Below are 14,764 nucleotides of genomic sequence, written 5' to 3' on the forward strand. Positions count from 1 at the left end.
CTTGCATGGCGCCAAGGCAACTACAGGTACAGCATACTCAGTGAGGCCTCCCTTTTTTTTATTTTTTTATTTCCCCGCCTGCATTTCCCGCCACTGCAGGGTGACACAAAGCCGCCTCCTCTCAGTTTCGCGCCAAAAGCCGGTGTTATTCAAATCATGTCGGTGGGCGCGGCCCAACTGTCTCCATTCAGGTCCTGTTAACATTATCGGACACACACACACACGGATCAGGTCTTAAACGCATTAAACTATGATAAATTATATTTTTTTCAAGGTTGAATGTTTTTATAAAAATTAATTAAGCCTCCCGTATTATCATGTATATAAATCTTTACTAAGATTAGCAATAATCATGTAAGATAAAAACACGTTCAATCCCAAGAGAACTTTAAAGTTTAAATGATAGCCACTCAAATATAAATGTTTTCAGTTCCACTTTCTCTTAACGCAGTGTTTCTTTCACATCCTCCTTGTTTACAACACACTGGGCATGAATGAAACCAGAGAAGCTTTCAAAGATGCTGAAAGGCTTTTTAATCCTCTGCTACTCTCTGGTGGCTACAGAGATCAACTGCAAAGACCGGCTGTTGTTTTCTGATTAACAGCAAATTATCTTTTTTATTATTATTCGATTCAGTTTATTTATCTGGTCACAACAGAAGTCATCTCAGGGCACTGAACAAAAACATTCATATACATAAAAAGTAAATTAACAAATTATCTGAGGAGCAGACTGATTTGAGTTTATCTCCATCACAGACTCTCATCTTGAGAAAGCATGAAGGCGACAGTGGAAAAACTCCCTCATGAGGAAGAAACCTTTAGCAGAACCAGACTCAGGACAAGTGGCCATCTGCTTAGACTGTCTGGGTTTGAGAGGAACAGGAAGGAGGAACAGATACACAATGGCAGGTCAAGAATCACAAGTTAAGATAGAAACAGTATCAAATGTAAACTATTCAATTTTACAATTCATTTCAAGAAATGAACTCAATTTGTCCTCTAGTAGTCTATAGCAGCATAACAAGCTAACATAGGAGTTATCAAAAAGGAAAGTCTTAAGCCCAGTCTTCAAACTGGACAATGTGTCAGCCTCATGGACAGAAACTGGAAGTTGGTTCCACAAGAGAGGAGCCTGATCACTGATCTTCCTCCCATTCTGCTTTTGGAAATTAGGGACCGCAAGCAAGCCTGCAGTCTGAGAGTGAAGTGCTCTGTTAGGAAAATATGGAACGATAAAATCTGTAATATAAGATGGAGCTAGGTTGTTGAGCGCTTTGTACATTAGAAGTAAGATTTTGAATTCAGTTCTGAATTTGACAGGGAGCCAATGGAGAGAAGCTAAAACTGGAGAGAGATGATCTCTCCCACTAACTCCAGTTAAGACTCTGGCAGCAGCATTTTGGATCAACTGAAGACTTTTTAAAGAAGCATTTGGACACCCAGATAATAAACCATTGTAATAGTCCAGTCTAGACGTGACAAATGCATGAACCAGTTTTTCTGCATCATTTTTAGACAAGATGTTTCTAATTTTAGTTATATTACGCAAGTGAAAGAAGACGGTAGTAACATTTTTAATGTGGGGGATAAAAGACATGTCCTCATCAAAAATAACACCAAGATTTTTAACATTAGAACAGGAGGCCAGATTAATGCCATCCAAGGAGGGAGAAAGACTGAAAAATGTATTCTAAGATGCTCAGGTCCAAAAATTAAAACGTCTTGTCTGAGTTTAAAAGCAGAAAATTTAGGGTCGTCCAGGTTTTTATGTCTTTAAGACATGTTTGTAGTCCGAGTAGCTGATTGGATTCATTTGGGTTTCATGGACAAATATAATTGTGTATCATCAGCAGTTTTTTCATTTTCATTTACCCTTTATTATACAGGTAGTCTCACTGAGTCACGAGAACTCATTTTCAATCAGAGACCTGTTTTTGGGAGCAGATGGTGGGGGTTGAGGGCCTTGCTCAGGGGCCCAGATTGGGGCAAATGAGAGTGGAGGCAGGTGTGGGTGTTTCACCTTTTCCACTCACATTTTGATGTTGACGATACCGAGAGTGGAACCTGCGACTTTCCCATCACAGGCCCATCTTCTCTAACCTCTGCTCCACCACTCCCCTAAAAAGGAAACAATGACATAATGAAAAATTATGCCATGCTGTTTAATAACTTTATGGAAGAATATATATGGTAGAGCTTTCACACACACACATTTATGTCAAGTGTTTTGTTGTGAATCAAAACTTTTTAACCACATATAATGTCTGTGAAGTCCAGTTTTCTTTTATGGTCCTGTGTTAAATGTTTTAAAAGTTTAATTCTTGATTAAAATAATAATAAGACTAAAATGATTGGATTGAGCTCGTTTTGTTTAAATTCAGCAGCAACTTTTTGCAGGTTTTGTTGTTTTTGAGACAATTTGAAGTCGACTTCTTTTAGTTCTGTCATTGTTTGTATTTGTTTTATTATTATGACAACTCCACAGCATTTAGCTTCAACTCTTCAATTTTAGTCTGACGCGGGGTCGTAATTAATTTTGAAGAAACATAATTGAACATTTAGGAGCTTTCTATCCTCCTGGAAATTTATTTCTGAGAGATTTCATTTGACACAACGTATATGATGTGTGCTAAAACATTATTTTATTATTAACTCTAAACTTGATATTTTTAATTAATTAAATTAAAAGTCAAACAAAATGAAAAAAAATATAAAAGATTTAGAGGAACGATGGTTTGAGAGAGGAGTAAAGGAGGCCATCTGTGTGAAAATAAATCGTCCATCATTAAACAGGTGGAGGCCTCCGGGTTCAACTGTCCCCCTCTTACAATGCTGTGATTGCTAGTATCACTCAGCCCTCTGTGAACAGTAAACAGCCATCAGTGTGCTAATGATCCATTGTTAGGCTGATGGTCCTTCTTGAGCATGTGATCAGCTGGTTTTGGTTGTCAGCAGCAAAACTAGTTGATCCACACTGAGAAGGTGCTATTTAAGAGACTGAGCTGAATACAGCACCTCAGACTGAGGAAGTCTCTCTGATGAGAGACGAAACGTTTCTACATTTTTTTGTTGTTTTGCTTTTTTTTTTTTTTTTTTGAATGTCCAGAGGACCAGATTGAACTTTTTTAGATTTTTCTACCTGGATTATTGAGCATGCATCAGGATATAAAAGATTTAGGTTTTACAACATTTTATGACATCTTTGTTTTATTTGAGCATAAATCAGTTAAACAAGTTAAAACGTGCACAATATTCAGTTTGCATGTTGGTTTTTGTTATCTTTAGTTTTGCTTGTGTGCCTGTTTAATATCACCCCCCACCACCACCAAAAAAAAAACCAACAAAAAAAAACACACACACCCCTCCAGGCTGCAGCTTGTCTGTTTACTGTGATCAAAGAGGAGCTAACAGCATTAAAAATTATTTTATGCTCTTCAAAGCACAACATGTACTTTCATCTTTATTTCCTGCATCACCTGCCTGTTTCTCTGCTAGTGATGTGCATGTGCGTGTGTCACATGTCCAATCAGATGGACCCAAAATATGGGAGTGTCCCATTTGCTATGACTCACCTACTGTTGCCTAGCAACGGGATGGATTCTCTGTGACTCAGTCTTTGCGACAACCTGGCTGATTTTAAAGACCCACTGATGTGACTACATTTCCCATAATGCTGTGCAGGGTTATGAAATAGTTTATAGAAAGGAGCACAGAGGATGCAGTGCACCTTTAGCTGTAGCATTTTACACCAGTAATCCAGTTTTTATCCCTAAACCAAGTGTAATTTTGGAGAAAGTTTAAATTTTGTTCCTCAGTTTGCACGTTTAACAGAGCATGACTCAGCAGCCGGATGAAATCAGATGCTCAGCTGTGACTCCTGGGAGTCCCACGTTGAAAGAGTTAAATAGGAGGGAGGATGTGCGAGGGCTTGAAGTCAGTACAGAGTGTGCAAAAGAGGAGAAGAGCAGCCCGGAGGACCTGATCGAGGGATTTCATCCGCATGATGCTGGACATGAGAAGACAAGGTCACAGCTTGGATTGGCTCACAGTCTGCCTCCACCCGGCTCCTCTGCATCATCTCAGTCTTCTTCTAGCAGTTTAGGCAAGTGCCTCTGCTGCTGCAGTCACATTGAGCTCATCTGTTGAGTGAGGCACGACTCAGTTTAATCTGTGAAGAGTGGGAGTGGGGTGTTCTTGAGGGACAAATCCTGCCACAAGAGTGTTTAAAAGTGAACAAATCACACTGGGAGTGTAAGATGAACCTGAACAGCTGTCAAACTCTGTCAGTCGGTGGACAGGACTTGAAGAATGGCAGCCGAGCCCCCAGGGAAGATGCTCGAGCAGTTCTGAAGCCCTCCACACCCACAAAGAAACCTCAACCAGTGAGTATCTCTGTGGTTTTTCCATGTTCGGTGCACTCGTCTTTACCTTGAGACGAATCATTTTAAAGTGTATAAAACTGCCTGTGACCCAGATGACAACAAAAGATAGTAAACAGAAACTCTGCAGGAAAATGATGAATCATTCAAAGCATGCTGAAATTAAAATCACATAAAGATGAAGCTTGAAACACAAGACTCTATTGTGCCGGCTGGAAACGGAGCCAAGTTAAGAGCTCGTGTTTCAGATCAGATAATCAGCCACCTGAACCTGAGAGAAGCAACGAGCTACAAGTTCATTTCCATCCTTTGAACATTTTTCCTTGAAATGTTTAATACTTTTGGTAAATTTGTGGTCTTAAACATATTTCTCCCTGCAGCTCACTGCACATAATCTAATTATAATGCGTTTAAAAATACACAATTAAACAAAAACTAGTGTTAAAGATTGATTTGATATTTGTTGTGCTGCAGCAAATGTTTCAAACCTGTTGAGAAATTTAAAAATACGGACCCTCTATAAAAACATTGAGAACTCTCTAACTTGCAGTTTTGATCTGAACAAATCTGGTTTTAGATCAAATTATTTATTTTCACAAAAAGCTCGAGCTTGTTGTGTTGTTACACACTAAACTTTACGTACTCACTTCAAATGCTATAAACCATTAAATGGCCGTTATCAGTTGTTATCATCCCCATAGGTGGCGTTCAGACTGTCTTTCCTGTACCTCCTAGTAGGTTTAAAGGTATGTTCTTATTGCTGATAATAGAGTCAGGGGTTAAGTTTAGTGTTAGTGCTCTGGGTCAGGTGCAACGTTTAGGAAAAGGGTTAAATAAAGCTTTTTAAAAAAATGTTTAGACGCATGCAAAGCTGCATATTATCAGCAATAAGAACGTACCATTAAACCTCCTAGGAGGTAGGAGAGACAGTCTGAATGCTATATGTGGATGATAACAACTAATAACAGTCATTTAATGAGCTGATAATGTTCAAAACCGCTGACTTTACATTTTCTCAGGATGTTTTGAAGAAAATGTTCATGGATTAATAAAAAGTTATCTTAAAATAGAAAAAAAAAAGAGTCTAAAATAAAATTTGTTTCATGATAACGGGTTAAATTATATAAAATGATGGACAGAGGAGATTTTCGACCTTTGAAGAGTTAAGAAGTGTCAGTCCGGTATGCGACATTATCAGGCTCCTGCAGTGGAAAACATTTCACATCCCCCTGCCACTTCAGTTCTGCTGCAGCCCTCCACGCTCAACCCACAGGTTCATTTAGGCTTTTCTTCTGAAATGTCACGCTTTGAACGTCTCATCCTCCAGCCCAAGCCGCAGAACGCCATCACCATCGCCGTGTCGTCCCGAGTCCTCTTCAACATGGAGAAGGAGCAGCAGATCTTTGAGCAGCAGGGCATGGAGGAGTACATCCAGTACCAGGTGGCGCATGAAACGGAGCCGTTCAGTCCTGGACCTGCCTTCTCTTTTGTTAAGGTCAGAGACTTCTGGATGAGAGGGATGGTGGCGCTTTAGATCCTTGTTCTAACACTAATCTGTGTCTGGTCGGGTCCCCAGGCTCTGGAGGCTGTCAACACCCAACTGAGGGAGCATTATCCTGAGAGTGAGGAGCTTTTTGATGTAGTTCTCATCACCAACAACCACGCGTACGTTGGCCTAAGACTCATCAATACCATCAACCATCACCGTAAGTTACCAATGCAGGGACAACATCGGATATATTTAATTTAAAATCTACAACTTTAGCTCTTTGATTCGAGAAATTCTTACCTATAGAGGTGAAGACAACAAATAAAAATCTTACAGCAATCAGGATTTCAAAATGCTATTAAAATGCTGCAGCGGGTGGACTTTGTTTTGTTGCTTTTAAAGCACTCTTAATATTTGGTTGCATATTGTGTGAATGTTTATGAAGCATTCAAACTATTGTGATCCATTTTTCTTCTATACGGTTTTTGTTGCGTTTCTCATCCTGAAATTTCCAAGCTATTTCAACAAATCATACTTCAAAACGTTCAGCTCTTTCAGGACAATCCTGTTATAACTTTTGGTATTGGTGCAACTTTAGCTTTTTGACATATTTAGCCTTTTCTGACACGTTTTTTTCCTCATAGAAGATGAATTGAGCTCATTTTACATCTTTCAGACATTTAGATTCGTTTATAATCTTTTAATGCTCCTTTCACATTTTGTTCTGGTTCAGCTTCCTTGTGCAAATTTAAATAATTTTTTCAGCTAATTTCAGCTAATTTCAGCTGTTTTGTGATCCTTTCAGATTATTTCTGCTAACTACAGCATTTTGTGCTTCTACTTCTTTCTGCTAATTTCAGCTTGTTATGCTCCTTTCTGCTTATTTCTGCAAGCTTCAGCTTTTTCTGCTATTTCAGCTACTATATAGTTGTTTTTATGCTAATTTCAGCTTTTTTCAGCTAATTCAGCAAAAATGTGCTCTCTCCACATTCTACATGTAATTTTAAGTTTCTTTCAGCTTTTTTAAGTACTTTACTTTTTTAAAATAATTTCAGCTTTTTTCAGATAATTTCCATGTGCTAATTTCTGCTTCTTTCAGCAAACATGTTCTTTCTACTTTCTTCTGATAATTTAAGCTTGTTCTACCTTTTCAGCTATTTTTTTTATTTGCCTTTTTTTTAGCTAATTTAACCTGTTTTCATATATATTCAAGTTTTACATGATAATTTCTGCTACTTTCAGCCTAATTAACTTTTTTCTGCTAATTCCAGCTTATTATGCTCCTTTTAGTTTTTTCTGCTAGTTTAGCTTTTTCTATTTCAGCTACTTTTTTTTTTTTTTTTTTAGCAGATTTTGTGCTAAATTTAGCTTTTCCATCTAATTCCATATTGTTTAGCTCATTTCAGCTCCTCCTGATAGTTTAAGGTTCTTTCTGCCTTTTCATCCATTTTTTTAAACCTAATTTCAGCTTTTTTAGCTTATTTCTTAATTTTTGTGCTCATTTCTGCTTATTTAAACTTAATCCAGCCAATGTGTTATTTTTGCTTTGTTCTACTAACTTAGGCTTGTTCTTCCATTTCAGCATGTTTTTAGTCATTTCAGCTGTTTCACTGCAACTTCTTCAGCAAAAATCAGCCACTGCATTTTTGCAGGAAATGCAATTTACTTTGTTTGGGGAGAAAATGTTTATTGGTTACTTATTACGAGGAGATGGATTAAAACAGTTACAAATACAATATATAGGTCTGAGCTGGTGGAACATTTTTGCATTATCTTTATTTTAAATAGCATGCTTTTTGTTATCTTCAATCTTTAGAGCATTAAAAAAAGGAATCCCAAATTAGCATCTGCTGGAAAACGACAATATTGCCAAAAATGACAATCCTTTAGAAATTTCCAGACCCCTTAAAGTAAATTAATAATTTTGACATGCTCTTTATCACTGGCATGTTGATCTTAGATGGGAATGTTTTGCTTAGGAACAATTATAACTCAGAAATCAAGAGAAACCTCCGAGATTCCTTAAAATGCAGGAAAAATGGAAAATGTCTCCAACCATGTCTGTCACGTGACTCTGTTTCAAACCATCACTTCAGCCATTATCCCATAAGGCTGTGGGGGAAATTAAATATTTATCCTCTTCCAGTTTATCCTGCCAAGTATATTGGTTTATGTAAGCAGAGTCATCCGTTTTATATCTCTTTTGACCAGTTGATACATTTACTTATGAATTGGTCCTAAAAGTACAGATTGAGCATGACTTTATATTGAACTCATTGCTCGATTTATTTAAATAGATGTGCTTTCATTTGAAATCTTCCACAGGTTTTAGAAACTGCTTAATGCATCTGCTTCTCCACAAAAATGAAATTTAACACATCATTGCTTACTACCCTCCTTTTACATTGTGCTGATGTGAATGAATAAAAGAGAAAATCAACCTGTCAGCAACACAAAAGCCCAGCTGTGTTGGACCAGACTGAAGATAAGAATCAAGTTTTATTCTTTAAACTAAACAGGTGGAAACAAATCTACACATGATGACCAGTAACTGAGATTTAAAAGCCACGGTCTCAACGGGAAAGGAGAAAAACTAATGTAAATACACATATATGCCAAAAACAGCATGGAGAAAAACAATTTTCATAATTAAAATATGTCACTTTCACACCTGTCTGAGGTCATAAAAATAACCACTTGGCAATTGTTTCCTATACAATACATTCAAAACAGTTGGCTGCAAGTCTTTTTTTTATTTTTATAAATGAGTCTTGTGATTTATCTACTGATAATAAAAACAGGCTGCAGGATGTGCTGGGCTCAGCAGCCAGTCCATTTTATTCCCAAACAGTCACTGAACCAAGTTCTGCTGCAGCTCACACAGACATAAAAAACTGTACACGAAGCTGACTGAAAATGCTCAAGTATTTATTTAACGGGTTGAAATAAACAAGGCAAAAACAGAAATGAAACTGCTCTAGTACGTGACTCTCCTGTACTGCGACTGTCTAAGTAAGTAGGATTTAACAAACCCTTACCTTATAAAAGCTGGGAGTTCAGGGTCTACAGATCATGCTTCTGTGGGCTGTGAGTGGCATGTTGATCCAAGTCATAGGTAAGCCATGACCAATCTCAAATCCCCAGGCTAGAGGGGATACATGATCCTTTCACTGAGGCCCGAGTCCGTCTCGTGGTCTTTTCTCACAGGAATGTACTTAGGGCGATATTTTATTCAGATGCTTGAACTACCTCAGTTACTCCTTTTGATGTGGAGGAGCAGTGGCTCCATCATCCCCCTGATGATGGAGCTCCTCTCCTCAGCTGAGCAGCAACCCTTCAAAGGAAGACTATTTCAGACACCTGCATCTGGGATCTTCTTCTGTCTGCTATAATCTACACCCCATAACCGTATAGGTGAGGCGGCAGCTGAATTGTTGTTGCCCGAGGGCGCTGTATATCCTTGGTTCAAACACTTATACTGCCATCTTGTGGTCAAAAATGGTATTACAAACAGCTGGATTATGGATTATTCTTGTTGCTCTTTTTTTTGTAGTATTAATGCCTGTAGTGTAGTTTTGTAATTATTATGAATATCTAACCAGGATAATAGCTGTGAAAAATCACATCATGCTGCTAATTTATTTCATGCTGCTGTGTTTATTTGTACTCATCTGCTCACACAGACTCATGTTAGTGCTGCTGTTCGGCGTATTGTTTTTGTACTACTAGTGCCTAGTGTATTTTTAATGTTTTTTCATAATGTTTAGTTCATGTCTTAGATCTTATTACTGTTTTTCTTCACAATTTATACGTTTGTTGGATGTAGCTGGGACCCTGTGTGTGTGTATATATATATATATATATATATATATATATATATACACATACATACATACATATATATATATACACATATATATACAACATATATATATATATACACATATATATACAACATATATAAAGGCTAAAAGCACCTCCTACCACACTGGAAGGAGTTATGGGGATTCAACAGACCTTTTGGTTCAAAACTTTAGCTCTCCATTCATTGTGGTCAGCTCAGCAACAAACAGGAACCTGGCCTGTGTGAAACAGACCTAATAATCAATAACCCTGGGTTATTCCTAAGAAACTGCAACCCCTGGATAATCTTTTTTGCACAATTATCACTGTTTAGTTTGTGCACACCGATTGTTCATTAAATTTCTCTGTTGCAGAGCTGTTCATCGAGCGCTTCTGTATGACGGGAGGAAACAGTCCTATAGGCTACCTGAAGGCCTACCACACCAACCTCTACCTGTCTGCTGACCCAGTCAAGGTCCACGAGGCTCTGGAGCAAGGCAAGTTCTAAAGAAAATTAACAGAGGGAATCTGTACCTTTGACAGGCTTGTAAACATCATTTTTGTTTAATGAAACATAAATTAAAACTCCTGACACAGAGTTAAGTGCAAACTGTGTGCACCAGGTATAGCAGCAGCCACCATGTTCACCCCGGAGAAGATGACCGAAGTGTCGGAGACTCAGCTGCGCGTTGCTTTTGACGGTGACGCAGTGCTTTTCTCAGATGAGTCGGAGCGGATTTTTAAGGCCCACGGACTGGACAAGTTCTTTGAGCACGAGAAGGCGCATGAGAACAAACCTCTGGACCATGTAAAGTACACAAAACAGGACAATTAGTGATTATTTATCAAAATAAATCCACTTTATAACAACATTTAATTCTACCACAAACCTGAAGTATGTCTTCCTTGTTTTTGTCCCACAGGGTCCACTGAAATGCTTCTTGGAGGTTTTGGGAAAACTGCAGAAGAAGTTTTACGCCAAAGGCCAGCGCATGGACTGCCCCATTCGGACCTACCTGGTGACGGCTCGCAGCGCAGCCAGTTCTGGTGCCAGAGCCCTAAAAACCCTGCGCTCGTGGGGTCTGGAGATCGACGAGGCTCTGTTCCTCGCAGGAGCGCCCAAAGGTCCGATGCTGGAGAAGATCAGGCCTCACATCTTCTTTGACGACCAGATGTTTCACGTAGAGGGGGCAGCGGAAATGGGGACCGTAGCGTGCCACGTGCCCTACGGGGTCGCTCAGAGGATCCCAAGGAAAGGAGTAAAAGACAAAGAGACGTGTCCTACTGTTAAGTAGCACAACATGTCAGCGTGGACACACAGGAGACACATTCTGTCCTTCAGCTGCATGATGCGTTTAATAACGGCTGAAGAGTAAAAACCGATGCAACGTACAGGTTGAAGTGAAAAATAAACACCATCTCATGAAATTTCATATATTTAGGAATACAAGAAGTAAAATGCAGCACCTCAGAATACTTTGTTGAGGACCGATTTTAAAATATTTTGTTTTATTTTAGTCAATTTATGACTTTAAACAAGAAAAGGCCATTTAACTGAACCACATTTGAGCTGCCAGGTTATAAAAATAGTTTTGAAATTCAGGATTTTAAGATTTTGTAAGTTTTAATAAGAAAACTGAGGATTTATACTAAAACTTGTCTGCTATAACGATTTAAAGATTAGTTTATTGTATTTACAACTAAAACATAAAAACAATGCTCATAATTAGTCCAGTAACCATATTTTTGTTTAACATTTATTTATGGACAGCCAGCAAAAACTAAATTTTTTTTTTTTTTTTTTTGTTCTTTTCCAGCAAAGTTTACATAACTTTTTTTTGCACATTAAAACAACTAAAGCATTTCACAATTTAGCCATTAAAAAACACAAACAAACAAAACAAAAAAACAAAAGCCCAGCATGACACACCGATAAATAAACCTGGTAGCAACAATACAAACAACATAAAAACAGCTGAATCATAAAATTATTTGCATTTAAAAAGCTTTAAAAATTTACTTTACTGAAAAATTTACTTAAATACTAAAACTTCCATTTATTTTTCTGTATTTATATAGTTATATTTTTGTTGATATCCCTTTGAAAAAAAAAAAAAAAAAAAACTATAATTCAAAGAATATTTAAAATTAAATTAATTTTCAGAAATATTAGAAACAGAAATATCTAATCATTATATTCTGTATTTATTTAAGCAGAATGGAGAAACCAGAAGTTTTTTGTAAATTCTTCTTTTATGCAGATTTGGGCAGTTCCACATTTAAAGAATTAAACTGGTGCCTTTTGTCAGTTTTGTTTCTTGTTGTTTAGTCATGTTGGTGTTTGTGTGCATTTTTGATTCGTCTCTTTTTCCTTTTGTTTAAAACAACAACTGTAGCACTTTCTAATTTCCACCATGTGCAGTTTTAATGTTCCTGAAGTGCTGAATGTTCATCTTGTCTGACGCCATCGGCACCGTCGGTCTAATTAGTTGTTGACGTGTTGCAGTTTTTATTTGGCTCCATCAAAGTGAAGACTTGTGCTGAAGACGAACAGTGTTTGATGGAAGACTTTCAACGGGGAAGTAACACACATTATTAAAATAGGAAGCTGGTTAAAATAATTGCGTCTGTTCCTTTTTTTATTCTCCCCCCCATCAAAAAAAAAAAAAAAGAGTCCCCCTTCATAGTCAGCTCAACAAATAAAAAGAACACACTTACATTAAAGGCCAAAATGTATCATTTCTTTTACAGCAGTAGGAGACAGAACACATCTTTTAACTATTAATGACTTTTTAAAAATTATTATTATTATTATTAAACATCCTACAGAACCTGATGCAGAAATAATTTCAAGTGTTGGAGCTGAAGCACAGAACACATGCAGGACAGTGTGGAGACCGAGATGTGAACAATAAAATCAACCTTGATGTCTTTAAAAGTCTGTTTTTTTTATATACAGTTGCCAGGAAATTAAGTTTACAAGAACAGAAAATTAAAGGCCCAAAAAGATTTTACTGACAGTGGGGGAAACAGAATCAACATTTATCATATGGAATCTGGTGGTTTGCTGTTTTGCACTGATCCCATGCTGTGTTGTAGTATATATTTGAAATAATCGCAGTATTACACTTCTTCTTTTACTCTTATTAAAACAAAAACATTTGTCTCAACTGATATGCAGCAAAACTATGCTGCAGAAAATAAATCTCCCCTCAAAATAAACTTTCATTATTAATGTTTTCCTGTTATTTCCACTGTGAATTAAACATTCAGCAGCACTCTGTTTTATTTTATGGAAACCAACAGAAACCCCACACCTCCACCTGGGTATATTGCTCCATTAATCATCTGAATCCAGATTTCTCCTTTAAAACAAAAAGTGAAATGAAGTTACTGAAACAAACATTTCACTTTATTTATTCAGTCATGGGTCTGATAACAGGAAATGAGTTGAGTATAGTGACAAAGCAAGCTTGCAAGTGGAGCGAAAAGCCATTTTATGCTGCAACATTCAGATTCTAATTAATTTTTTCCATTTCTAAAAAAAAAAAAAAAACCACACAGCAAAATGACATGTATGAGTTGTGCTAAATATTTAGCCACCTAACAGAAACAACACTATAGTTCAAAATTAGACGCTTGACAAACAGTGACGTCATAATCCAAATAAATGTTCTGAATTTAACGGACAATTCTCTGATTGCAAAAACATTTAAAGGTTCAGCTCTTCCAGGAGATAGATGACTTTTGTTTTAGTAACATTATTTAAAATCTGGTTACATGTATTTAACTTTATCAAGAACTTACAACTTCATATAGCTTTATTACTGTAATACAGACATTACTTTTAAATATCTAGAAGAGATCTCTTAAAATTCGTCAACACATTGTTTTCTTTCAAATTTATTTAAGACTTCTGGTAAATCTACGTCTAATAATTCTGGAGCTACTTTTATCAAGCAACAAGCTGCTTTAGCTTTAGTTAGCATTTTGCCAATTTCGGATAGCATTTTGCAACACTTAGTTTTTAGCTGGTGTTCTCCATCTTTTAGCCTTTAGCCACAATTTTAATACTGTAATAAATTTGTGGGTCACACAGGCAGAAGATCTTGCCTAGAATGTCAGAACCGTTCATCGCCACACACTAGTGTCTTTATTTGTGCATCTGCTCCTAAAAAACCCAACACTTAAGCTAAGAAATTAGGACCTATAATAAAGATTAAATAAATGAGTTCACTTAGCTCGCCCAGTGGTGAGACCCCTATAGGGTCTAAGCTTGTGATGTCATCCAACGCTCCGGGGATCGGCTTAGCTGGACGATGATGGGACCTCCTGGATTGGCTCCACACCAGATCAGAGCAGGCAGCAGGAACTGAAGCAGGAGCCCAAGATGGTGACTACACTCCACTAAAACCCAGCCCTGACAGTTAAAGGAGGTACCCAGCCTCCCCTCCTGACACAGGAACACCTGCCATCTTGCCATCTTCGTCGATGGCAGCCCTAAGTGACTGCAAACGGCACCCTCCCTCCAAAAGGGTGCTGCCACAACCACTGCAAAAGCTCTCTTCCTCAATTTGTTTGAGACCTTTGTCCAGTGTTCTGCTCCTCCACTGATTGAACACACCTGTCCCTGATCAGTCTCTTTGCCTCCACTGATGAGTCCTGCCCAAGCACATCAACACCCCCCCACCCCCCCACCACCACCACCTAAAACAACTCGCGCTCGAGACCTTGCATGTCCAGGGCGAGCCTGCCCAGCTGGTCTAGTCCTTTGGGGAAAGGCCCCCTGCTGAACCTGCAGCGCTGACAGATCCCAGGGAAACGGTGCAGAGGATGAACCAGCCAAAGGGACATTCTCCATCTCTCCAGTACCCTGCAGTGGGGGGCTTTGCTCCTTTCTTGGCATGGGCCTCTTTGCATGATGACTCGTGTCACACTGATGATCGTCCCTGCCAGCATCTGCCTGGACTCCTCTGTACTGGCATTGAGCAGGTCTGGCACTCAGCTGTCCTCTTCTTCTGGATCCCACAGCTATTGGGGATGAGACTGC

General features: G+C 38.1%; 1 protein-coding gene across 1 annotated transcript; it reads left to right on the forward strand.

Annotated features, from left to right (window-relative positions):
* The first annotated feature begins 4,140 nt into the window (after positions 1 to 4,140).
* Positions 4,141 to 11,160, forward strand: LOC119427898 (cytosolic 5'-nucleotidase 1A-like). Its single transcript, XM_037695558.1, has 6 exons — positions 4,141 to 4,385; positions 5,710 to 5,877; positions 5,959 to 6,088; positions 10,089 to 10,211; positions 10,338 to 10,522; positions 10,638 to 11,160. The coding sequence occupies exons 1-6, from the start codon at positions 4,260 to 4,262 to the stop codon at positions 11,007 to 11,009; spliced, it is 1,104 nt and encodes a 367-aa protein (XP_037551486.1). The 5' UTR covers positions 4,141 to 4,259; the 3' UTR covers positions 11,010 to 11,160.
* The last annotated feature ends 3,604 nt before the right edge of the window (positions 11,161 to 14,764 follow it).

This window comes from Nematolebias whitei, chromosome 21 (assembly GCF_014905685.2).
Source record: "Nematolebias whitei isolate Nwh7 chromosome 21, NemWhi1, whole genome shotgun sequence".
Classification (NCBI taxonomy): Eukaryota; Metazoa; Chordata; class Actinopteri; order Cyprinodontiformes; family Rivulidae; genus Nematolebias; species Nematolebias whitei.